General features: G+C 37.2%; 1 protein-coding gene across 1 annotated transcript; it reads right to left on the bottom strand.

Moving 5' to 3' along the window:
* Positions 1–18,850: 18,850 nt before the first annotated feature.
* Positions 18,851–21,415, bottom strand: LOC145628058 (uncharacterized). Its single transcript, XM_081680383.1, has one exon. The coding sequence runs from the start codon at positions 21,413–21,415 to the stop codon at positions 18,851–18,853; it is 2,565 nt and encodes an 854-aa protein (XP_081536509.1).
* Positions 21,416–27,033: the final 5,618 nt, after the last annotated feature.

Genomic DNA, 27,033 nt, shown 5'->3' with positions numbered 1-27,033 from the left:
TCTTACAATGCGTGCAATATAGACTAGATTTGTAAGGTTTTCCATCTGAGCAAGATTAGTTGCCTTGGTCGCGCTAGTTCGGAGAGCAAACCCCACTGCCTCAAATTGCTGATATTCGGGGATTTTTTTGGCAAGCCTAACTCACTCATCTTGGTACAACCAATTGATAGGCACGATCAAGAGTAGGCAAAGGGTCTTGAGAAAGAATGTTGTTACGAGTTTGGGAATAATAACCTGTGTACAGCCCTATGAGAAATTCATGGAGACAAGTATTCTCACGAAACTTCTCATGCTTCGTACCTGCTGTAAACTTAAGAGCAAGCAATTAAAGTTTCGTGATTATTTAATTTTCCTCACAATGCAGTTAGCTTCCCAAAGTATGCATCCACAATTGTGTTCTTAGACTATTAGACTGTGCACTTCTCAATAAAGGACTTCACTCGCTGAATGCATGGACCGTTCATAGTAGCAGCAAAGCACATCTTGAGAGTATCCTACAATCGTTTTGCGTCTTTATACTTTGATAGGATTTTCACCTCAGGGTCTATGGCAGTGTTCATTATCCATGTAATTAACATAGCATGGATGGTGTTCCAATCCATTTTAGTACACGGAGAGGAAGAAGAAGTGATTGTTCATCTAAAAAAAACAAATTTTCTACGTGCCTCCAACGCGGTTTGAATGTCACTGGCCCATTCATCATAATTTTTGCCACAAAGACTGTTAGAGTAGTCTTCATAATAGGTGTTTAGTGAATGATGGGAAATTAGTCCCACATTGGTAGAATAGAAGTTGGTTGTATAGTGTAGGGAATATTTCAAGCATTACCCCTAGCTTGAACCCCACTGTGATCATACACAAAAGTACGGTGGCGTCCAAAGGAAAGAAGATAGAGCAAAAGAGTCGCCAACAAGTTTTAAGAACTTGTAAACCGTTCACGAGGTGAAGGTTACACCCCTTAACGATCTAGGAGATCGTTAACTCCAATAGGTCTGGAATCATGACTGGTAGTTCGGGGATGAAGTTACAAATCCAACCTAAAAGAGATTGAACCTGCCCTAATAATAGGCTTTTACTTTATTCTCATCGTATTCATGTGCGCTTTCTGACTAACATGCAATCATTAGGTTTAACCTAAACCTGTTTATCTATGTTGGTTGAATATTAACGCACAAATAAATCTATTATTGGCAATCACTTGAATTATAATCATATTAACCCTAAACAAGATTATTAATTATCTTATTAAGCGTGATTACAAGTACCAATTCCCTTTAAACATGCATAAAAGGCGTGATCAAGCAATAACAAATATCATCAATCAACATAATAATAATAATAATAATAATAATAATAATAATAATAATAATAATAATAATAATAATAATAATAATAATAATAATAATAATAATAATAATAATAATAATAATAAATAATCATAAAACACAAAAATAATCATAATCATGTTAAAGCATAATAATAGCAAGATCCTAGGCATGATACTAATAAGATTAATAACAAACCCTAGCATGTCACTAAACAATAAAAATCAAAGCTTTAGCCCTATCATGATACTAACATGACTATTAGGAATAACATAGGAAACATCATAGAAATCATACTTGTCATATTTGATATTAGAAATTACCCTAAACATGATAGTAGGAAGATCAAAACGCCCTAACATGATACTAGGAATCATAATAACAACCTAGACATGATTTCTAAGAATCATAATATCAATAAAACCAATTAAAGCACTTACTTGGATGCCTCGTATCTCTTTCTAATAATAAAATACACACGTTAGTAACTTCAAGGAAAATATAAAACAAACAATTAAATTAAATAATTGAAATAAAAATTTGGGACCAAACCCTCAGAAATTAAAACCTTTCATGTCTAGGACGAAGACAACTTGGAACTTGGCTAGGTATGTCTAGTGCTAATGTATGAGGAATTGTGTTTGTAAAAGGCTCAGATTAGAAAGAGAGAGAGAATCAAATATTTCTTGATGAGAGTTGGTGAGAGAGAGAATTGATAGTTGAGAATTGATGATAATTGATAGAGAGAATTGATGAGATTTGATGATTGAAAACAGAATTTTAAGAGGCTATTTATAGAGAAAATTAGTCGGATGGATAAAAAAACAAATCAGAGTTTCAACGAGAATAAAACTCGATTAGCGCCAGACGCTGGTCATTAGCGCCAAGCGCTGAAGGTTAGCGCCAGGCGCCAAGCCTTAGCTCCAGGCGCTAATAATCAGTTTCACGCGTTTTTGTTTTTATCATATTTTTTGATCCAAAATTCCAAATAAGGTATATAATATGTCGTTGGAACTCTCTTGAAGTCTACTTTCCAACCCAATTTAAGTCAGATTAAAATATTTTGTAGATAAAAAGATATGGCCGAAATAGTGGAATGGTGTTAGTTTTGGATAGAGTTTCATATCGCATTCATATCTTTTTCGTTATAGCTCGGATTTAATATTATAATATATTATTGGAAAGATAATTTCAAGATCTATCCAACCATATAAAATTTGATTAAATATTATGAGGCACGAAATTAATATCTGACTGTCTTTGAACATCTTTAAATTCGAATAGAATTAGGATTTAAGAAAAAAAGAAAGTTTTAAAAAAGGAAAGTTTTTATTTAACTCAAATTCTTTAATCTTATCTTTTCAAAAAGGATAATTAAGATCTTTTAAAACTTATAGAATATTCTAATTAATCCTAATTAATTTAGAAATAGGATTAGACTTTTGGACCCTCCATATGATCACTGGGTCGTAGGTAAAATCCGGTTTGGGCCAAGTTTAGTATTATGGCCATAACTTCCTCATTATTCATCGGAATTGGGCTTATAATATATCGTTGGAAAGGTTTTTTCAAGCCCCATAAAACTACACTACTATTAGAACCATATCATGGACCAAACTAAAATGGAGTGCACGTTTTTCATAAATAAGGTAAGAAAAGAAATGTTTTCAAAAACAGAAAGAAGAGATATTTTAATAAAAACATCCTCATCACTAGACTTTTCACATTTTCTCTTTGTTCGATAATCAAATTAAATGAAAGGTATTCATCACTGGGTTTGGTTTTGGGGAGACACAAATGGGTGTCTATAGAAGCACCCACTTTGACTGAGTTTGGAGAAACGCAAGTTTCGAAAACAAAAGTCAAAGTATTATTAGGGACGGAGAATGATTCAGAACATTCTGCGATCATAAATCATTCTTATAACGCCGATACCTGCAAAACTAGCATTAGTTTAAACAGATAAAAGAGTTAAGAAACCATATCTTGCACCATCAAGCACACGTCTCTGAAGTAACTGATTTGCTCCTGTTGCATAGCTGTTGTATTTGTTGTGATAACCTTCCACAATCTAGGGAACTCCATCTTGCTGCTTGTTTTGACGATCTTCCGCAATCAAGGGAACGCCGTCGATCAATGTTGCTACATCTCGAGCCTTTTCTTAAATCATAGTGACAACCTTTCCAATCATAGCAAAAGTCGTCGAAGACCGCCTCATCACGAACCGTCCTTCTCAAATCTTGGCGACAACCTCCATAATCTTAGCAAATGCCGTCGAAGACCGCCCATCTCGTGTCATCTTCTCCAATCTTGGTGACAACCTCCACAATCTTAGCGAATGCTGTCGAAGACCGCCCATCTCGTGCTATCTTCTCAAATCTCGGTGACAACCTCCACAATCTTAGCGAATGCCGTCAAAGACCGCCTATCTCGTGCTATCTTCTCAAATCTTGGTGACAATCTCCACAATCGATCTTAGCGAACGTCGTCGAAGATCGCCCATCTCGTGCTATCTTCTCAAATCTTGGGTGACAACCTCCACAATCTTAGCGAATGCCGTCGAAGACCGCCCATCTCCTGTTATCTTCTCAAATCTTGGGTGACAACCTCCATAATCTTAGCGAATGTCGTCGAAGACCGCCCATCTCGTGCTATCTTCTCAAATCTTGGGTGACAACCTCCACAATCTTAGCGAATGCTGTCTAAAATAACCTCTCTTGAAGTCATCCTCAGTTGTTGCGATAATATTCCGAAGAAAACTACCGAAGACCAACGCTTGTCGATCATTAAAGCTCGCTTAACTTTGCTTCCACTATGCCAGTACGTCGGCACTTTTGCTGCTTGTAAACAAGTATGTCGGTACTTTGAATTGTGAACCTGTATGTCGGTGCTGTGAACCATTACGTCGGTGCTTCTGAACCAGGATGTCGGTGCCTTTGTGATGAGCCAATGTTTAGGCACTTTAAGCTAAGTGAGACAATCTTTCGTCAGGTCGATTACTTATTTGCGGTTGTAATCAAATCGACTACTCAATCATGTCAAATTGCTTATAGGGGTAACTGGCGTACCAAGGAACCTAAAATTGTTGTACGAGGTCGAAATAACCGTCCTTAGAGGCTTCGAGCTCTGTCGCTGCTGAAATATCTCTGGCGCCGCGATTTTGTTCTGTCGCTAGATGCTGGGATCTAGCGCCAGGCGGTGAAATCATATTGCCAGATGCTGGATGTTGTCATCTGGCGGTGGAGTCGGGTCTTCCCTATTCTGCTTTTGCTGCCGCTGTTCATTGCTCGGTTTCGCTTCGAACTTTGAACTTGGTCATTTCCTTTCAACCAAATCCGCTCAAATATTTTGTAAATTAAAGCTCTTCATCTCTAATTTACTGATCCATGTAATTTTGCTCAAACTCCTCTCATCTTGGAAGAATCTCATGTGGTCATATTCGCGATTTTTTTGAAAAAATCAAGGAATGTTCTTGCTTGCTGGGATGTACCTGTATTTATATCTTTGACTATAGGACTTTGCTCATGTAATTAGGGTTGACCTAATAATTAGTGTTGCTTGACTCATTGACTTGACATGACTCAAGGTATAAACTTGACTCAATGATGACTCACTCGAGGATGACTCGACTCAAAGTGTTTGACACATGTGTTAGACTCAAATCAAGGTGATATCATGACATAACTCAATGTGTACATGACTCATGTGTGCATTGTATTGTGATCGTGCGACTCGAAAATGCAAAAAAGCAAAAATTTTCCGTCATTTTTGTAGAGGGTACTGACTTTATCCCGAAAAAGAATCGAGGTTTTTGAAGGTGCATGTTGAATGAGCTTAGTCCAATGTTGTTTGATACTATCTCTCAAGCTGCAAGGATTAATTCATCCTAGGCTATCTCAATTGTTGACTCAATGATGAAAATATTTGGGTAACTTAGGCACGGAGGCTAAGCACTTCGTACTTTGTGATGCAATGATGATTGATAAGCAATTTTGTTATGACGAAGGGCATGCTTTAACTTTGTGTTAAGATTTCATGACAAAGGGTTCCTAAGGGAAAGTATATTTGGACATGTATCTGTGATGTGTGTAATAGTGACACTAAAGCTAGGCCGCAAGGGCTAAGTGTGTGGAAAATATATTGTAAAGAGTCAAATAATGGTGACTCTTAGGCTGGGTAGGCTAATAATGTAGGGATCAAGCCCCCAAGTCTAGCTCTAAGTAGATAGGGATGAGCATAGGGTATCCCTTGATATGATCATGGTGTGAGTGTGTGAATGTGAATATAAATGAATTTTTATTAAGGCCGCATCTCGATGTCAGGTTGCCTACGTATCCGTTAGGAATCAGGCCGAACGTAGCTCTAGCCGAACCTCACACAAGTGTGTATACCTCAAAAAGGTCTTTTTAAGGGTTGTAACGTGGTTAGGCTAAAGGTTATAGAAGAAGGGGATAAAAGCTCAAGACCCTCGATGAGCCCCCAAGGTGTCCAACTTTGCTTTTGAATCTTTGTATTTTCATGCTTGAAGTTTTCTACTCTTTTTTATCTCTTTCTTTTACTTTAGCATTTATTTCATTTTTATAAGTGTGGGAAATCCCAGTCATGCGGTCTATCACTCACTTGGCATTCATGTTTCTCAGGCACGGTATTGAGCACTCGATAAGAGACGCAATCTGAGACGTGTTCATATCAAAGACATTGGAACACTTGCCCTTTTGTACACTTTTATTTATTATTATTTTTTATTTCTTATTTATTTATTTTGATCTTTTGAAATCACTCAAGCATTTTTAAAAAAAATTGCATAAGTTGCACACTGCCATCCCAAGGTTAGGTAGTGATATGTCCATTTTATATAGTGTTTTACCCCCGTCCCTTGGTCGTTATTAGTAGTGTTTTTGGCCACTTTCGGGCAACTCTCCGCTACCCTACAAGCCCGCCAACAGGGAGCTCTGCCGGCACAGCCGACTAGGCCTACGGATCAAGAATTTGCAATTACTCTAAGGAGTGGTTCAAACTATGAAGGGCCCTCTATGCCCGGAGTTGATGAACCTGTTTTTTTAAATAATGCTAATCTTAATTCTGTTAAACCAAACAATGTATTTGATGCCCTGCAGGGCTAAAGGATAGTACTAACATATCCAATTCTACATTGCAGGGTACAACTCCAGAGAAGGTGGCTACTCCAGACAAGAGTAATAATGCTCCAAAGCCAATTATCAAACTTCCATTCCCCAATCGTCAATTGAAGACAAACTTGGATAAGCAGTTTGGTAAGTTCCTGGAGGTGGTAAAAGATTTGAAGGTAACAGTTCCCTTTACTGAATTGATCACACAAATCCCCTCGTATGCAAAATTTATGAAAGAAATATTGACGATAAAAAGGTCTATTACTGAGGTAGAGACGGTAGCTTTCACTGCAGAATGTAGTGTCGTACTTCAAAATAAGTCTCCACCTAAATTAAAAATCTGGGTAGTTTTTCTATCCCTTGTCATATTGGCAATCTCTTGATTGATAATGCATTATGTGATTTGGGTGCTAGTGTTAGCGTCATGCCATTATCTGTGTGTTCTAAGTTGAATATGGGTAAATTAAAAGCTACCAATATAACTTTACAAATGGCCGACCGTTCTTTCAAATACCCCTTAGGTGTTTTAGAGGATGTCCCCGTTAGAGTAGGTAAATTTTATATACCTGTAGATTTTGTTGTTCTTGATATGGCTGAGGATATGCAAACCCCAATTATTTTGGGTAGACCATTCCTTAACACTGCAGGAGCAGTCGTAGATGTAAGAAGTGGTAAGTTAACACTATCAGTAGGGGATGATAAAGTTGTTTTTAATCTGAATAATGCCCCTAAAAGCTCCATGACAGAGGAGAAATGTTTCAGTGTTAATGTGGTTGAAGATTATTCTAACATGCCCCAAGCTCTTAAAAAAGATCCCTTGGAGGCGGTATCTTGTGTTGCATCCTTTTCAGATGAGATAGACAAATGGCAGAAGGAATTCGATGCAATAGAAAGAGCACTCTACAATGTTGGTCTTGGTTTCGAGGATGAACGGGTGGAACCGATCGAGCAAGTTATGCGAATCGAGCCTACGGTAAGTGTTCCGCCAGATCGAGTTGCAAGTGTTGAACGCAATGAAAATTTGAAGCAACCTTCGATCGAAGAAGGATTTTTAGTGCGTAGCATTGAAGATACCCCAGTCCAAGTCAAGGAGGATCCACCGGATAAGGTGATTTGGCGTCCTACAGGGTATGTCAGGAAGCCGCATCGCAACCTAAACACCGGTAGACCGGGTGAGAAACCACCCGATCAAGTGTTAGGCCGAGGGTCCTAGACATTGTACTTGGTAAGAGGGTCGTGCGGGACCTAGATAAATCAGCGCTTTGCGGGAGGCAACCCGTATTTCTTGCTTTCTAGACTAGTTTTCCTTTTTATTTATCTTTATTTTTATTTTTTGAGAGGCGAGGAAAGTGAAATTTTACCCTTTATAAGTGTTTTTGTACAGGTATAGGTTTAAGAGGTCGAAAGACTTAGATGAAATTTGAATACGAAGAAAAAGCTGAGGAATGCTGACCGGGCACGGGCCCGATCGGGCGGAGCTCGCCCGATCGGGCGCGCAAGCATGGCAAATTCCAGTCTTAAATTCGCCCGATCGGGCGTGGCTGACCAATCGGGCGCGCAAGGAGGGATGGAAAGTCGAGCAATTTTCGCCCGATCGGGCAAGGTTGCCCGATCGGGCGCGCAAAGAGCGTCAGAAACTCGAGTGAAATTCGCCTGATCGGGCGAGGTTGCCCGATCGGGCGCAAATCGAGTGAAGGAAAAGATATGTCGGGCGAAGCTTGCCCGATCGGGCGAGTAAGAGGGCGAAAATTTCGTTCGTGTTCGCGCCCGATCGGGCGGAGCTCGCCCGATCGGGCGTGCAACTGGGTTTCTGGAAATCAAGTTTATCCGCCCGATCGGGCGCGCCTATTTTGGCCGTCCCTTTAAACTTTTCCTCCTCTTTCTTTCCTCACTTTCTTCTCATTTCATCTTCTTCTCCATTACTTTCTCTCTCTAAAACCTCCATTTTTACACCTTCAAACTCACTTCTTTTTCAAGATCTCCTCAAATTCATCTATCAAAACCTCAAAATTCTTACATATTATTAATTCTCACATCTTCCTCTACATTTCCCACCTATTTTCTCCCACTTTCTCTCATACTTCCTTCAAACCCCTAGAGAGAGAAAGCTCCAAGCATCAAATTCTTCCACATATAATGGCCTCAAAACGTTCAAGGACACAAAGGGGTGAGAGTTCGAGGGCACCACAACCAACGGTCAACCCGGATCTTCAAATTCCGGGATGGGAGGAGGTTGTCATTACCTCGGAGGAGCAACGGGCTAGGATGCTAAACCTTATCGATCGCCAGGTAATCTCTACCCGTTTTATTCATCATCCCACACTAGTTAGGTTAGGCTTAGATAAATATTTGGAAAAATTGTTCAAAGGTATAGGCATGAGTGGTTTATTTCAAATGTGCCATGATACGTATGACTACTTAACATTAGACTTTATTTCAAGTTTTAATGTTATTAAAATGAATGCACTAATTACTCATGTACAATTCCGATTATTAAACAACGATGTGAGACTAACTCTTAAAGAATTCGGAAAGTTGTTTGATTTGAAATCGGATAAAACGATTGAACCCTCTCAAGACCACACCGCCGTGGTCTATAAGAGGATAACTGGGGAGGATTTAGTTAACCTCCAACATGACAAAGGGACGTGGATTCAACATCCCGTCCCAAAACTTTGGCAAAGATTTGCCGGCCTCACTATTTTTGGGAGGCATGAACCGGCAAATGTTAGGAGAGATGAATTGGAACTTTTAGCATCCTATATAATTCCTACCGCCAAAAAATTGAACATACCCCATAGGATAGCCAATCACTTCCAAAGGGCGGCCAATGCGGCCGAGGCTAGTAGGTCTAGGGCGCCTATTTATTTTGGGGAGTTAGTGACCCACATTTCTAGAAAACACCTAGGTTGGAACCCGAATGGGCATAGGAAAGTTGTAGGATCAAACCTCATGGACCTAGCCTATTTAGGGAGTTTGAATTGGGTGCAACCCATGGGGAGTGATACTTGGTGGATAGTCCACCGACAATCGGGTAGGAGGGATCAAGCCTTTACCTTACCCAACCCCGCCTTGACCAAATTTGAGAAGGGGAAGCCTTCTTATACTTTCGAGATTAATGGTCAAGGTGAGGTTCAACCACCTCACCCTTCACCACAACCCCACCAATCCCCCCTAGACCATTCCCCCACTCACCATTCACCACACTACCCAACACCTCCACCCTTCACCTATGGCATACCCACTTCCTCGGTCGACTATAACGTCGACCCCAATGCCCCTTATGACTTTTCGGCTTTTAGGATCCAATTAGACCGTATCGAGACGGGGCAAGGGAGAGTTGAGGGTATGATGCAAACCCTATATTCTAGGTTAAGCACCTTAGATGGGCGGGTTGGTTACATAGAGAGGAACCTCGGGAGGGGTCTATACCCCATGTATGACGATTATGCCCATCGGGGGGCTATTCCTCCCGATTCACTTACTCCCGATTGGTTCCAATACCCCCAAGGAGGGTATTCTCACCCCGGTGCGTATGGTACTTATGTGGACTACTCTTCAGTCCACGGATATGGGGGTGATGCTCCTTTTGGGGGTATGGGGGGGAATGTGGACCCTAACTACTTTGCAGGTGGTTCGGGCTACGGTGGTGCTGGACCGAGCCGGGGTGGTGCCGGCTCGAGTCATGGAGGAGGATATGAGAGGATGGATGACGATGAGGAGTAGCTCTTCCTAGCTACCCTCCAAAGTCAATGAGGGAATTGCTTGATTTGGCTTGGGGGGAGATTTCTTGTATATATGGTAATCCTATTTCTCTTTTCACTATTTATTGCTTTCCTAGTGTAGTCTTTATTGCTTTCTTATTTATGAAAAATACAAAAAAAATTGAAAAATAAAAAAATTTCAAAAATACGTTCTAATGAATTGTAAATTATGCTTCCCTGTGCCCCTTACTTGAGAAAATTGTTTTGATTCTTGGTATTTGACGATAGGCATTGTGGATTAGTTGATCATGATTTGATGTTTGATTGCCTTGAAACCTTTTACATGCGTCAATTTTGTCCAACTACTTGTGAATATAGTGCTTGAATAGTTGATTTGGTAAGGAATGTGTGATAGTTCCATAGTTCCTGGTATGTCAATGAATTTGAGTATTGGTTTGCAACTATTATTAATGTTTATATGATTCATTATTATGCACATTGAGGAGGACGAAGGCATTTGTTCTTTTAGGTAGCCTCCAGATATTGTAGATACATTTGTTCCCTTCTTGCTACCCATGTTGTTGCCTTGACTTTTTGTTGTTTATTAGCCGCATTACAAGCCTATTTTTCCCCATTGGTTATTAGTCCCAAGTTTGGCTTGGGGGAGCTATTAGTGAGTGAGGTGAGGGAGTTTGTAGTGTGCTTATTATTTGGACAATTTGGGTGGGATTTGATAAGTTGTTTTGTTGTTGATCATGTTTATTTTTGATGAGTTTGAAAGTTATATTTTCTTGAAAAAATAAAGCATGATATCATGAAAAAAAAAAAAAAGAAGTTCAAAGAAAAAAAATGTGAAAAAATAAGTGAACTTCAAAAGAAAAAAAATGTTCAAATGTTCTAGTTGGAGGGTGATCAAAAGAAAAATAATAGAGCTTCAATGAAAAATATTCAAGTTTGGAAAATAAGTTTGTTTATTCACTCCACTTCTTTATCATTATATCTTATGAGTGAAATTGTAAGAGTTGGGTTTATTTATTGTGATTGGAATATATTTGGTTGGTGTTAGAGTTGGTTATGTAGGAGGTGTATGATCATTATTTATTTTGATCATGGGTTTTATTAGGATATGACTCCTTTAAGCATAGCTTTTCTCTCACTTATTCCCAAATTTATCCTACCCTTTACCCTAGCCTTACATTACAAGATTTAAAGACCTTCCGACCTTTGTGCATAGAATTATATGAATGTGAAAATGTTGTTTATCAATGCAAGTTATGACTTGGCATATTTCGAGTCGACTAGTAGGATTGAGCGTTCATTGTTTTATACACACGAGAGTGTGAGTTGGTAGGGCATTGTTCACCTAAAGGGGGTTGGATGGAGAGCGATCGAGTACATCTTTTACTCGCCACAAAAATGAGAGTTGAGTGTGTGAGCACTAGTCTTGAATTCTATATGCTCTTGTTGTTTGCTCTATTTGACAATTGTTAGGGAAGATTGGTAGTTAGATGGATTTGATTGGTTGACTTTGAAGCATGTTTATTTGATTTACCCTCAATCGTTTGTGCTTGATTTTTACTTTTTGGGGTGAATCATATTTATTGATTCATTTGATGAGATATTTGCTTAGGGACAAGCAAAGGTTTCGCTTGGGGGAGTTTGATATGTCCATTTTATATAGTGTTTTACCCCCGTCCCTTGGTCGTTATTAGTAGTGTTTTTGGCTCTTTCGGACCACTTTTATTACTAATTTGTGTTTTCTAGTGTTTTTGTAGTTTTAGTTGTATTTTACAGGAAATTGCACTCTTAGAGCATTTTCCCGGGCTTTATGGATCAACTACGGAAGCTAGAAAGACACGACCACTTTTGGAGCCCAGGATCGGTGAGAGCCGGTGATTAAGGGCTCGGTAATTGGGATCCCGAGGTATTTGGACCAAGTATTCAAGACCCGAGGAGGAAATCCGGATTGGGCCGAGAAATCAAGCCCAATTGAAGTTCGAGCCTCAAAGTGGAGCAAGCGCCTGATCGTGCGAGAATCTAGCACGATCGGGCGATGCTGCAGGCAAGGAACGCGAAGAAAAAGGCACGCCCGATCGGGCGGCCCTTCGCCCGATCGGGCGCGCGTTTTTAAGAGACCTGATTAGTTTAGCCGTAACTTTTGTTTTAGGAAACGTTTATATATGAGTTTTGTACGGAATTTTTGGAGATCTTCTTCCTTAGACTTTCTCTCTCTACTTAGGATCTTTTCTCTCTCTTAACTCTTTTCTCAACTCTTGTTCTTGATTATTTCCATTAATACAGATTAGTTTGGTAACGATTTCTCTTCTCTTAATCTTATTTCCCTTCATCATGACTTATTTTATTGCTTTGATTTGTTTTGTTTTTAATATGTGTGAGTAGTTCTATTTCTAGGGTTTATGGGGATCCATAAATAATATGAAGGGGTAATTTATTGTTGTTGATTATCAATGCTAGATTAATTTCCTATTGATTGATTTAATGCTCTGTGACTAGATTTGCGCAGATCTTTTATGCATGAGTTTGACAACATTGATTTGAGATTCGACAGATGAGAATTAATGTTTAGGTCTAGTTTCAATAGGCAGATTAATTTATAAATGGTTAAGTCGAGATTCGACAGATGAGATTTAATACCGGTAAATTAATTGTATGATTGTAATACGTAGCGAAAGCCCTTTACAATCTGGTTAATTGATGCATTGATGATTGACTATTATTGATTATTGGTATTGCATGATAATTTCTTATTGAATTGTTTTAACATTTTACAATTGCGGCTTGTAAAAGTATAGCAATATTGAATTGATGAATCGAGCAGATGTTAATTTGATATTAAAGGCTATTTTCAATAAGAACTTAGATCTAGTAAATTGCGAGAGCCTGTTAGATATATGTTGATTAATAAATTGCGAGAGCCTGTTAATCGTGTTATTTATGCAATGTCAACGATTGATTACTATGTTTTACCCTGGAGTATTATTTATTGGTGAACCTATGCCCTATATCCTTTTATTCATTGTTTTCTCCCTGCTCTTAATCTTCGTAGTTTAGTTTCCTTTGATTACAATATATTGGTTACTTTATAATCTGGATTATATTAATTAATTAGGAATAGAAAGACTCGTTTCTCTGTGGATTCGACCCTACTTCCCTATCTACATTAGTTAGAGGATTTAGGAATTACTTTTGATTAGGGGATACGACTTTACCTGTCATGTAGATGTGGGTTGAAAAATGAAAGGTCTATCATTAGACGGGGCTCAAAGTGGTTTATCAAAAATGATTGTATATTTGAAAGGTGAAAGGAGATATGATGTGGCTACAAGGGGTGCCTCAAATCATTGGTATACCTTGTGCTTAGTTCGACATTTTTTTTAATGCAATGCAATGATCATATGCAAGAAAATAAATGCTCATTTTAATAAAGGAAAAGAAATAATGATCCTACAAAATAAATCTAAGGAGAAAAAAAAAAAGAGGCCTATGCTAGACTTATTGGGGAAAGGGTTTGAAAAAAAGAAGAAGAAAGCATGAAATCTTGGTGAGAAGCTTGCCTTGTGCATTTGTTTCATCATTACCCTCATTTTTTTGTTTGTCAATCACATGACTCAAACTCGATTCAACATGCATGGATGGAAGAAGGTAGGAAGAATGAAGGTTGTGATATGGAGAAAGCATGTAGAAAAGTAAAAGAGATTGAACTTGCCCTAATAATAGGCCTCTACTTTATTCTGATCGTATTCATGTACGCTTTCTGACTAACATGCAATCATTAGGATTAACCTAAACCTGTTTATCTATGTTGGATGAATATTAACGCACAAATAAATCTATTATTGGCGATCACTTGAATTATAATCATATTAACCCTAAACAAGATTATTAATTATCTTATTAAGCGTGATTACAAGTACCAATCCCCTTTAAACATGCATAAAAGGCGTGATCAAGCAATAAAAAATATCATCAAGCAACATAATAATAATAATAATAATAATAATAATAATAATAATAATAATAATAATAATAATAATAATAATAATAATAATAATAATAATAATAATAATAATAATAATAATAATATCATCAAGATATGTTGCTTTATTCCTGGGATAGAGGCCTTGATGTATGTGTTGACTTGACGGGATCTTCACCTTTGACACAGTCGGGGTTGTCTGACTTCGTTCCTGGTCGTGTTGTGTCTACGGCGGCTCAGCGGAAGCGGGACAAGTATGGGGCGCGTTGCAGGGCTATTGGCTACGGTTTTCTTCCTTTCTCCTTTTCTTCATTGGGGAAATTAGATAAGGATGCTATTGCGTTGCTGAAGCGGGTTCAGGCGTTTGCTAAGATTCAGGATATTGGTGCTCGTGCGGCAGCTCACATCTTCAGCAGATTGTATCTCGGCTCCCCACTAATTTCTTGTAAATTGATTGACTTTGTAGGTTTTTTCTGATATAATAATAATAATAATAATAATAATAATAATAATAATAATAATAATAATAATAATAATAATAATAATAATAATAATAATAATAATAATAATAATAATAATAATAATAATAATAATAATAATAATAATAATAATAATAATAATAAATAATAATAATAATAATAATAATAATAATCATAAATCACAAAAATAATCATAATCATGTTAAAGCATAATAATAGCAAGATCCTAGGCATCATACTAACAAGATTAATAACAAACCCTAGCATGTCACTAAACAATAAAAATCAAAGCTTTAGCCCTATCATGATACTAACATGACTATTAGGAAGAAAATAGGAAGCATCATAGAAATCATACTTGTCATATTTGATATTAGAAATTACCCTAAACATGATACTAGGAAGATCAAAACGCCCTAACATGATACTAGGAATCATAATAACAACCTAGACATGATTTCTAAGAATCATAATATCAATAAAACCAATTAAAGCACTTACTTGAATGCCTCATATCTCTTTCTAATAACAAAATACACACGTTAGTAACTTCAAGGAAAATATAAAACAAACAATTAAATTAAATAATTGAAATAAAGATTTGGGACTAAACCCTCAGAAATTAAAACCTTTCACGTCTAGGGCGAAGGCAACTTCGAACTTGGCTAGGTATGTCTAGTGCTTATGTATGAGGAATTGTGTTTGTAAAAGGCTAATGTATGAGGAATTGTGTTTGTAAAAGGCTAGGATTAGAAAGAGAGAGAATCAAAAATTTCTTGATGAGAGTTGGTGAGAGAGAGAATTGATAGTTGAGAATTGATGATAATTGATAGAGAGAATTTATGACATTTAATGATTGAAAACAGAATTTTAAGAGGCTATTTATAGAGAAAATCAGTCGGATGGATAAAAAAACGAATCAGAGTTTCAACGAGAATAAAACTCGATTAGCGCCAGACGCTGGTCATTAGCGCCAGGCGCTGAAGGTTAGCGCCAGGTGCCAAGCCTTAGCTCCAGGCGCTAATGCTTGACGTCAGGCGCTAATAATCAGTTTCACGCGTTTTTGTTTTTATCATATCTTTTGATCCAAAAGTCCAAATAAGACATATAATATGTCTTGGAAAGCTCTTGAAATCTACTTAAAAAGATATGGCCGAAATTTTGGAACGGTGTCAGTTTTGGATGGAGTTTCATATCTCATTCATATCTTTTTCGTTATAGCACGGATTTAATATTATAATATATCATTGGAAAGATAATTTAAAATCTATGTAACCATATAATATTTGGATAAATATTATGAGGCACGAAATTAATATCTGACTGTCTTTGAACATCTTTAAATTCGAATAGAATTAGGATTTAAGAAAAAGGAAAGTTTTTATTTAACTCAAATTCTTTAATCTTATCTTTTCAAAAAGGATAATTAAGATCTTTTAAAACTTATAGAATATTCTAATTAATCCTAATTAATTTAGAAATAGGATTAGACTTTTGGACCCTCCATATGATCACTGGGTCGTAGGTAAAATCCGGTTTGGGCCAAGTTTAGTATTATGGCCATAACTTCCTCATTATTCATCGGAATTGGGCTTATAATATATCGTTGGAAAGGTCTTTTCAAGCCCCATCCAACTACACTATTATTAGACCCATATAATGGACCAAACTAAACTGGAGTGCACGTTTTTCATAAATAAGGTAAGAAAAGAAATTCAGAAAGATGAGATATTTTAATATAAATTAAACATCCTCATCACTAGACTTTTCACACTATTACTTTGTTCGATAATCAAATGACATGAAAGGTATTCATCACTGGGTTTTGTTTTGGGGAGACACAAATGGGTGTCTACATATAGGTTAGTGTGGGATGGAAGTCCCACATTGGTAGAATAGAAGAAGTTGCCTTGTTCAATTCTATTTAACATGTTGTTGGGAAGAAAGTCCCAATTGGTCGAATAAAGGATGATAGCTTACTCTATTCTATTTAACTTGAAGTTAGGAAGAAACTCCCACATTGGTTAAATAGAAAAGTATAGCTTGGAGCTAGTCTATAAGTTACTATATTCTATTTAACTTGATGTTGGGAAGAAAACTCCCACATTGGTAAATAGAAAGGTTTAGCTTGGAACTAGTCTATAAATTTAATATTTGGAGCAAAACAAAATTTTAAAGTGAGTCATGGTTATGACTAGGGGTGTTCAAAAATACCCGACCCGATTGTCCCGACCCGATTCCCCGATGACCCGGTGAATACCCGACGGGAAATTTTGGAGAAAAAACTTTTTTTACGGGTCGGGTTCCCGACCCGTGAAAATTTCCTTCTATCCGGGTCAGGACATGGGGCGCATATTTTCATTCTCGGGTACCCAATAGTAAATTAAAATTTAAAAAAAAAAATTCGCTACTAAGCTAGTAGCCCAATAAGGTCAGCCCATACCACTATTGAGAGGAAATTAGGGCTCTCAATCTTCCTCTCTCTCTCCGCCGCTCAGTGTTCCTCTCTCTCTCTCCTCTCTTGTTGTTCCTCCCCCTCTCTTAGCTTTCCTCTCTCCTCCCCCCTCTCTTAGATCTATCTATCTCTCTCATTCCTTCACAAGTTCACAGTTTATACACACACCGCGCGAGAGAAAACCTTCATCAAGCAGCAAATCGAACAAGGCCACACGAGATCTACGATCGACGGTCGATCCAACCACACGAGAGATCTATCACCGCAACCGTTGCAAGATCGAGTTCAAATTGTAATGTGCTAAGCTGAAACATTGATTATACTTGAACCAAGTAACTTGATACTGATGGGTAGTCTGATTTCATAATCAAATTTGAAAGTTGAGTTGGTTTGTAATTGTTCATGGTGTTTCGTCTTTCTTTTTCCTTTTTATCTTTGATATTATTTTACTGTAATTGTGGTTGCAACTTGTAATTGTTCTTCTTTGTTCAATTTCTTCTATTTGGTTGAACCATAATTAACTTTGATTTGTGTTTGAGAAATACATAGTACGAGTATGTTTTCTTTGGCTTTCAAATTCACCCAATTAATTTTTTGTAATTTATTTTGTCGGGTACCCATGACCCGACCCGGGAAATTTGGGTACCTGATAACCGGGTACCCGGATTTTACGGGACGGGTCATGGGCCGCGTTTTCAACTACCCGAAACTCCGGGTACCCGGGTCTTCGGGTACCCGAAATCCCGGGTACCCAGATTTGAACACCCCTAGTTATGACCACGGGCCCGGTCGGGCGTGAGTATAAACTTAGGAAAATAATATTTGCTCGCCTGATAGGGCTAAGTTAGCCTGATCGGGCGTAAGAGAAAATTTATTTTCTTCAGTGTAGATGGCCCGATCGGGTGGGCATTGTTCGGTCGAGTGCGAGCCTAGTTAAAAGATTCATCCGTTTATTTGCCCGACTAGGCAGGCTTGGGCCGATCGGGCGAGTGTCAACAGTCACTTTCTTACGGTTAAATTGATTATGATAATAATGACTTTTCATTAAAAGTCAGATTATCTTAATTAATTATATTTAGGAAATAGTGACTCTTGTTTTAAAAGGCTATTCACTATATATAGTTAATTGCTCCAAAATTATAACGAACCCTTTTACTTTATCTTCTTCTTTCATATCTATTCTTATTGTTCTTAAAGTGTTCTTAGGGAGTTCAATTATATTGCTTTAACTGTTCTCGAACTTAGAGAAATCCTGGGAGCATATTAACTGGTAACCCATAGCAATCATAGTGGGGGTTAAAATTGCTTTATGGACAGTGTAAACACGTCCCTAATTCTTCATCCCCCTAATTTTTTTCTAACAAAGATGGGTCAGAGTAATGAAATCTCCAGGATGATCGTGAGGACCAAGGTAATATGGGAGGTAATATCAATATGTGGGGGAGGTGATGGCGATATATCATCACCGGCCATGGTGATATATCATCACCGGCCATGGTTATATTCTTGTGGCTTAATCTTACTAAACTTTGATACCATATAGAAATCAATAAGGGCTTAAAAGCTTGCCCTTCATCTCATTCATTCATGCATATATAGCGTACATTCGATTCCCAAAATGTTATTTGGATGATATACATACTCAGTGGCGGATCTAGGATTTTCAACAAAGGGGGGCACCAATATCTACCAACATAAAAGGATATAGACGATTTTTTTTAAAAAAAAAAAAAAAAAAAAACTTCTATTCATAGAGGTAAATTATAATGTAATAAAAAAATATCGATCATAACAAAGTTCTACTGAAAAAGTTACAATTGTTCTCGTCGAGTTTTCATATTTTGGAATCGGTTTACGATAGCATCTATGCTTACATTCAAAAACAAATCTTTTTTCTAGACTAGTAACCAAACAATCATTCAACAACTGATCTCCCATGCTATTGCGCAATTTGCTTTTAATTTGAGTCATTCCTGAAAAAGCTCTTTCAACACTTGATGTCACCACAGGGAGAAGCAACACTAACTTCAAAAGCAGGTATACTATCGGATGAGTTTCATTCTTTTGTGTCTCAACAAGTTTCATGGAAAGCTCATTAAGGTTCTTTAAATTCAAAAATCTCTCATCACTTTTTATATCCACAATAAAAATTTTAAGTGAATCTTCCATAAAAGAAATTTCAACACTCGAAAATTCATTAGGATAAAATTTAGCAAGACGGATCAACTTGTTAATGTCAAAAGAAGAAAACTGGTTAATGGGATTGAAGCAAGACATGCATATAATTAATTCCTTACTTACCTCATCAAATCGATAATCAAGTTCTTGCAATTGTAGATCATTGACACTTAGAAAAACTTCAACTCGAAAATGGTGAAGATTAGTCACTTGTGGCCTACCACCACGAAATTGTCGTCTCCCTGGGACAACATACTTTTCCTCCATGTTAGGAATTTCAATGTCATACTTAAGCATAAATGTGGTTACTTTTTCCATGTGAGAATCCCAACCATCATCTCGTAACTCTTGTAAATGTCTCTTAGTTACATCAACCATTGTCATTGCATTGACAATATCTTGATCACTTTTTTGTAAAGCCATGTTCAACTCATTTGTAATAGAAAATATACTCTTCATCAAATGTGTCACAAAGATAAAATCAAATGTCATCAATAAGTGAGTAAGTGACTCAGCTTTATTCCTATCAGCACGATCAGAAATAGCTCCAATGTCATCAAGTGACTCAAGAATCATGGGATACAAATTAAGCACATTCAAAATGGTTCTAAAGTTAGAACCCCAACGAGTATCGTCGGGTCTACTCAAGCTACGCTCCTGATTTAAACCAGTTCTCGATTCAAGTTCACCTAAAGTTAGTGCCTCCGCAACATGTTCAGCCTGTTTTTGTCGAAGAAATTCTTTTCTCTTAGGTGAACCACCCACAAAATTCAATAATGGTGCAAGCACATCAACAAATAGCCACCCACAATCAGCATTTTTCTTAGCTACGGCAACAAGAGTCAATTGGAGTTGATGGGCAAAACAATGAACAAAATATGCAGATTCAGATTCACTTTTAATTAAAGTTTTAAGGCCATTAATTTCACCTTGCATATTGCTGGCACCATCATAACCTTGACCACGAACTCTAGAAAAAATGAGAGAATGCTCCATAAGTAAAGATTCAATTGCAGCTTTTAATGTCAGAGATTTGGTATCAGCAACATGGATAATACCAAGAAAGCGCTCAGTCACCTCTCCTCTTTTATTTATGTATCGCAAACAAAGAGCCATTTGTTCTTTATCAGATATATCAGCAGACTCAGCAAGAATAGCAAAAAAATCACTTCCCAATTCATCAATTATTGCTTTGGTTGTTTCTTTTGCACAAGCATTAATGATGTCTTTTTGAATAGTAGGAGATGTCATTTGAGAGTTACCCGGAGCATTTTCAAGAACTACTTGTCGAACATCAAAATTTTCAGTTGCAAGAAATTTCAGAAGTTCTAAGAAATTACCTCGATTCGACGAAGACTCACTTTCATCATGACCACGTTGGGGTAACCCTTGAAGTAATAACCACCTCAAACACTTAATAGAAGCTTGTAGTCTCTTTCGATACTTACTCATAGTATCCTCAGTTTGCTTAGATAAACCACATGCAATAGAACCATTCTGATTTTTAAAAGCATTTAAATTCCCCATAGCTTGATTGTGGGCACTCATATGTCCTCCAATATGCTTATCGTATGCGTCTGTTTTATTCCAAGCTCTAAATCCACCTCTTACAAAAGCATCTCCACCCGGTGAATTTTCATTTTTGAATAAATAGCAAGGAAAACAAAACGCTGCATCCTTTTCAACACTATACTCAAGACAAGATTTATATTTTTTGAACCAATTAGGGTTAAATCGACGCATTTTCGGCCCAAAAGGTCTTTGAGGAAATTCATAGTCTTTAGGCTGGCAAAGTTTTCTTTGAATATATGCTCTCCTAACAAGATCCCTGTCATCTGGATGAAACTCATATATCTTTTTTCTTAGTCCCGGATCATGAGGAAGATTTACAACATCAACCACAGTTAATCTTTCTTCATCGTTTGGACCTTCAGTCCTAGGATTTGAACTAGCTCCAATTTCTGCTTCACCTCCTAAATTTTGAGGGCTAGTTTCAGTTTCTTGAGATGGAGGATTATCAATTGGTTGAGAAATATCGGGTTGATTTGCTTCAGATTGAGGAGGATTAGGACTAGAGGTAGCACCAGATTTTTTATGAACTCTTTTTGAAATAAAACTTGTAATATCTCTTGTTTTTGTTCTCTTCATACTGTAATTTTAAATGAGTACAATTAGATTTTTTACAATTAATTTAACAAGATACAATTATTTTGTATAGATTTATAATTAATTGATAATCTCTCATTCCCTCAAACAAATTTACAATTTACTAATAGTAATAAAGTACCACCGTAAGTCCGTAACAAATTATCAATGTGCAATATTCAACATATTATATAAATCATATCAATTTCAATTATAAAATTTATAAAAATATCAACATTCAACAACCAAATCACGGACAAAAATTAGAACAATAACAAAGGATAATAAGAAAGTAATTGACCTTAATTTGGTAGATGTGACACCCACAAACAAGAAACGATACAAAATTACACAAGAATTCGGCCAATTTTTACTTTCGTCGAAACCAAAAGGGCTAAAGGTTATACGAAGTAACTGATAAACGGTTGAATACGGAGTAAAAGTACTCGTATTCTTAATTCTTTAATGTTGGGGACAATTTGATTTTTAGTGTGGTTGGGGTATTGGGGTTTGGGGATTTGTACGAGCAATAGGATTTTGGGAAGTGGGAAAGTTAGAAATATTGGGTTTTAGGGGAATAGGGGTTAGGTGTAGAATCCTAGAAGTAGTAGTATTCCTTTTTTTAATTGTACTTTTAAGGTTTTTTATTATTATTATTTTTTTTTAGTTTTTATCAATTGTCAGACCCTACTATTATCATCTAATGGGGAAGTTCTGACGGAAATAATGTGGGGGCACGCTTATCATAATTTTTTTTTAAAAAATTTTTAAAAGGGCCAATCAGATTTTTTTAATAAAGGGGGGCACGTGCCACCCATGACACTATATAGGTCCGCCATTGTATATACTACAAGAGGGGGGTGAATTGTACTAGAAGTAAAACCTCGACCCACCAAAGGATTTCAAACCAAACCAAGCCAATCCACTATGATATGCCAAACACTCTTAGTTGCGACCTATTACAAATAAACCCTTTCTCAAAATAGAAGAGTAGATAAGATACAAGCTAGCTCTCCAACTTTCTCTACGTTATATCCAACACTTGGTACTACCAGTCTACCATGGACAAGATGGGCATCGTGTCGTGCCGTGTCAGGCCGTCATGAGTAGGGGTGTTCAAATCCTTCGGGTACTTGAAAATTTGTCCCATGTCCCGACCCGAATATTTTGGGTACCCGGGTTCCGGGTACCCGAATTATTCGGGTCGGGACATTGGGTACCCGGATCTCTTTTTATTTTATTTTATTTTTGATAAAAAAAGTCATGAAATTAAAATAATCTAGTAGAAAAACATATCAAATACAATAATAACCTTTATCCTTAATTCAGTAATCAAATAATTGTATTAACATATCATAAAAAGTAAAAAAAAAAAAAAAAAAAAAAAAAAAAAAAACTTTGATTTACCCCAACAATATCAAATCTATTGATGAATAATTGAATATACAAATCCAAACACAATAAAAATTAATTTACTACTAATTGAATTGTAAAACACTAAAACCCAGATTAAATTGGGTAAACATATTCATCCCTAATTAACAAGTATACTCCATTAATATATTGGAAACTTGTAATCTTGTAGATCTGAGCATGAGAAGTCATGGCCAGCCACCTTATCGAAGCAAGCACATCACCGCACCTACCACAATGTTGCTTCGATTTGCTAAGAATTGTTGTTGCTTTGTTGTTGCTAGACGAAGATCCTTTGTTGGGGTTGTTGTTGCTTCGGATTGCTGGACGAAGAGAGCGTGACGGAGAGAGAAAAATGGGAACGAAAAAAAACAGAGACATGAAGGAGAGGGACAGCCGGACAGAGTAGAGATGAAGGGAGACGACGAAGGAGACGAAGACGGAGACGGAGGAGAGGGACGAAGAGAGAGAAATGGACATAGAAGATGGAGGAGAGAGATAGGGGGAGATGAAGGAGAGAGAAGAAGGTGGCTGCTGTGAAATGAAAAAAACCCTAGCAAAGCTGTATATATATTTTTAAAAAAAAATAAAAAAACAACTTACCGGGTCTGCGGGTACCCGTCTAACATATAGGGCGGCCCATGTCCCGACCCGGATAACAAGCAATTTTCCCGGGTCGGGTACCCGTCCCGGAAAAATAGTTTTTTTTCCCAAATTTCCCATCGGGTATTTACCGGGTCATCGGGAAATCGGGTCGAGTTTTTTTGAACACCCCTAGTCACGGGCCGTGCCTGGGTGTGCCTGGGTGGGGCTCGTGTCGGGCCGTATTCCCGGCAGGCCGTGTTGTGCCAAGTTTTGGCACACCCCGGCCCACAGCACGGCACGACCCACGTGCCTGGCGGGCCGTGCCGGGCTATGGGCCAACCCGATATTTTTTATAAATATATTTGTATATTAAATAAAATCGATATATAATTTTTCTTTTTTGAACAACTTAGGTTTATATAAATAATTTTATTAATTTATAATATGTTTTTTTTTTTAACAACCTTAATTAAATTTAGTTTATATAAATAATTTTATTAATTTAGCAAAAAAAAACAATAATGCTTTGCTTATAATAATAATAATAAATATGTGCCTAGCGGGCCGCGTGCCGTGCCACATGCCGGGCTGGCGGGCCGTGCCGGCGTGCCAACCCACGGGCGACTATGCCGCCTGTTGTGCCTATGCCAATTTTTCAGAATTTTGTTCACGGCACGGCCCACGGCCCACAAGTGGGCCGCCATGCCGTGCCGGGCCCGTGCCTCCCACGTGCCAGCACGACCCATGTTGTCTCATTCACTAAACAAGAGTCACGGGTTACAGCACTAGTAGATTCCTCAAACAGCTCTGTAAATAAATGCCTTCATTAATTATTAGCACGATATATCTAATATCTATTATTATCTCTATTTCATATTATTTGTAAATTTAGAATTGCTTATATCTCACAAATAATACATCAATATTGCAAATAATATAAAAGAGAGGCAGTACAAGTTGTACAACAAATGCACTGATGTGAATCAACCTACCCTTACCAAGAGACTTTATTTATCATCAAAAGTAGTATTCTCAAACCCATCCCCGAGAATACTAAGGTAGTTATCGTACCTTGATTGTATAGGTACTCAGCTTAGAGACACTTACCAAACCCAGTACAAGTTTCCTTGTTCGTTACTGGAAACAAACAGAAAACTCGGGATTATATGATTAAATGTTATAGTATCTCAGTATAAAAAAAAAAGTGACTCACCTTATATTATAAGGCACCTTTCATTTTAAGTGTGTTACATGCTCCAAGGAATCAAGGATGTAGCACGCCCTAGTAAAAAGCCTAAAAAGGGTTGTTAAGGAATCTACACCCACGTTTGCTTTAATCAAAGTATTTAAAGTGAAATCATTGAGAAGGACAGGAGTTTTTTTAAGTACTTCGTAATATGATATATTTGCTCATGAATTGTACGTCTTTTAACGGTATTCAATATTATCTTTTTTGGCCGAAGATAATGTAATCTACGTATGCTCACTTTACTCTTGTTCAAGAATTTGTACATCTTGTATTGATAAAATGGCAAAGGCTATTGTGACTTTACTACTCTCTTCGTCTGTGAAAGAAGTAGCCATGTTCCGTTTTAAGTTGCTTTTATTTGATGTACTCTATATATTCTCTCTATCTACATACTCTTATAACGTGAAAATAAACAAATTAATAAGTCATGACACATGAAAAAAAAAAAAAAAAAAAAAAAAAAGGTACTACAATACTTTATCCGATGATCAACAATAACATTGTGAAAAAAGTTTTATCTGGTAAAAGATTTATTTTGTATGTACAACTAGAAATTACAAACAAAGAAACAAGTTCTCCATTTCATGTATTCTAACAAATTTCTGCACACATAATAGAACCTCTTCTAACTTATACATTGTTCTACCTCCTTAACACTGTAAAATGAAACATGATTACATTGAGAATTAAAAGCAACATCAACAAAAGAAGCAAGTTAAGGTGAAATGCAATGCATATTTCTCTCTTACTCCATCTCTAAAGCTCTTGACTAGCATGCCTCACATTCTCCCCAAAATTCGAAATCCTCATTACGCAAAAATTCCTTTTCATAAGAAAAGAGCAAGATTATTGACATACTGAGATAAGGCTAAGGAAGAAGAAGTAAAGGGAGAAAATCATCAATGATCAGCCATTCGAAAATTCGAACGTATAAAAAGAAACTGAAATTAATGATGGTGTGGATCAGGTCCTCCAGGGCTCACCCTATCTGAAACATAATAACTTCTAATGACATCCTCTCTATGCATTCTCTTCTTAAACATTTCTTTCACTTGCCCTATCATATCGTCTTTATCCTTGATCAGTAGTGTACTACTTCGCGGTACAGGGCCCTTGACCGGTAATGTACTACTTGGTGGTAGAGGCCGAGCTATAGAGCTCGAAAACAAAACAAGTAAAATTACAAGGCAAACACAAACTCTCAATGAAACAGCCATTATAGTCGAAATTCGAGGGAGGGTTATTGCTATTGTGATTGCTAAATTTGTTATTGATAATGCTATTATAATTCAGTGATAAGTTCAAGCGCAGAAATGCAGTATTTATAGTGAAATGCCATCCAAGTTTAAATACCATAAAAATTATTATAAGTAGAAAGAACCAAGGGAGGTCAAATAGGACAATGTTGGTTTGCAAGAGTTCCACTAAAATGCATAATCTCATGCACTCCTAATTCAATTTATCCAATGGTTTTTCATTCGTCTAGTGCTGTAGTGCAGTCCAAATATAAAGTACCGACCGTCGGCGGCGAAAAATTTTAGTTTTTTCGCATAACCTACAGGAGATTATCTTACTGATATACAATTCTCTACAAAAAAAAATGGCACTTTTAGCTTGAGACACAGGGGACCCTCAAAATCCTCAGCATCCACTTTAGATTGTCACAAGGCCAAATTCATGCAATTTTTTTTTTTAGTTAAGGGTCAGCCTCTGCCGAAAGAGGCTTTGATGAAGGGTCGTTCTTCATTGTACGGATTTGACTTACGCATGATCTTGTATCGGGTGCAATAGAGGGAAGGGGAGAACTGACAGGAGCTGTAATATCATGCTACCTACCTCGCCAAAACAAAGTATGAAAAGAGCTTTTTCCTGATGAAAAGAGCTTTTTCCTGATGCAGAGAACTAGTAGCGACCTGAGTAAGAACTCATGTGAACACTCAGAAATGGCTGATAGCTAATACAAAAGGCATCACCAGATCTTATCTCTAAGTTTGGGTACTCCAAAAGCCTTATTGAGTAGGCTCCTACAACAACAACGACAACAAAGCCTTAGTTGTTCCAAAATGATTTAGAGTCGGCTAACATGAATAAATTTTGCCTGACAAAATATATAAATAATTAATTCTACCCATTATCCCAGAACTGTATTCAACCCTTATTAAGATTGAATGAGCATTTCTTCTAACAACTTGCTGCTGTAATGGTTGCTTCTGCACCACTCTGCAACAAGCACCTTACAATTTATGCCTTTAACAGCTTTGCTCTGTTTTGGTCTTACACCTTTACCGATCTGGTCCCTAGACTACGACCTACCTACAATATCGGGTTTAATCTTAATATGTGGACTCTTGATATGGTGAAACTCACTTAACTT

Source organism: Chenopodium album, chromosome 4, assembly GCF_948465745.1.
Source record: "Chenopodium album chromosome 4, dcCheAlbu1.1, whole genome shotgun sequence".
NCBI classification, from domain to species: domain Eukaryota; kingdom Viridiplantae; phylum Streptophyta; class Magnoliopsida; order Caryophyllales; family Amaranthaceae; genus Chenopodium; species Chenopodium album.
The sequence above is the reverse complement of the archived record's forward strand: the minus strand, read 5'-3'. Positions and strand labels throughout refer to the sequence as shown.

What these genes read in the sequence shown, in the direction of transcription:
- LOC145628058 (XM_081680383.1), bottom strand. Translation starts at nt 21,415, where the DNA reads ATGAAGAGAACAAAAACAAGAGATATTACAAGTTTTATTTCAAAAAGA.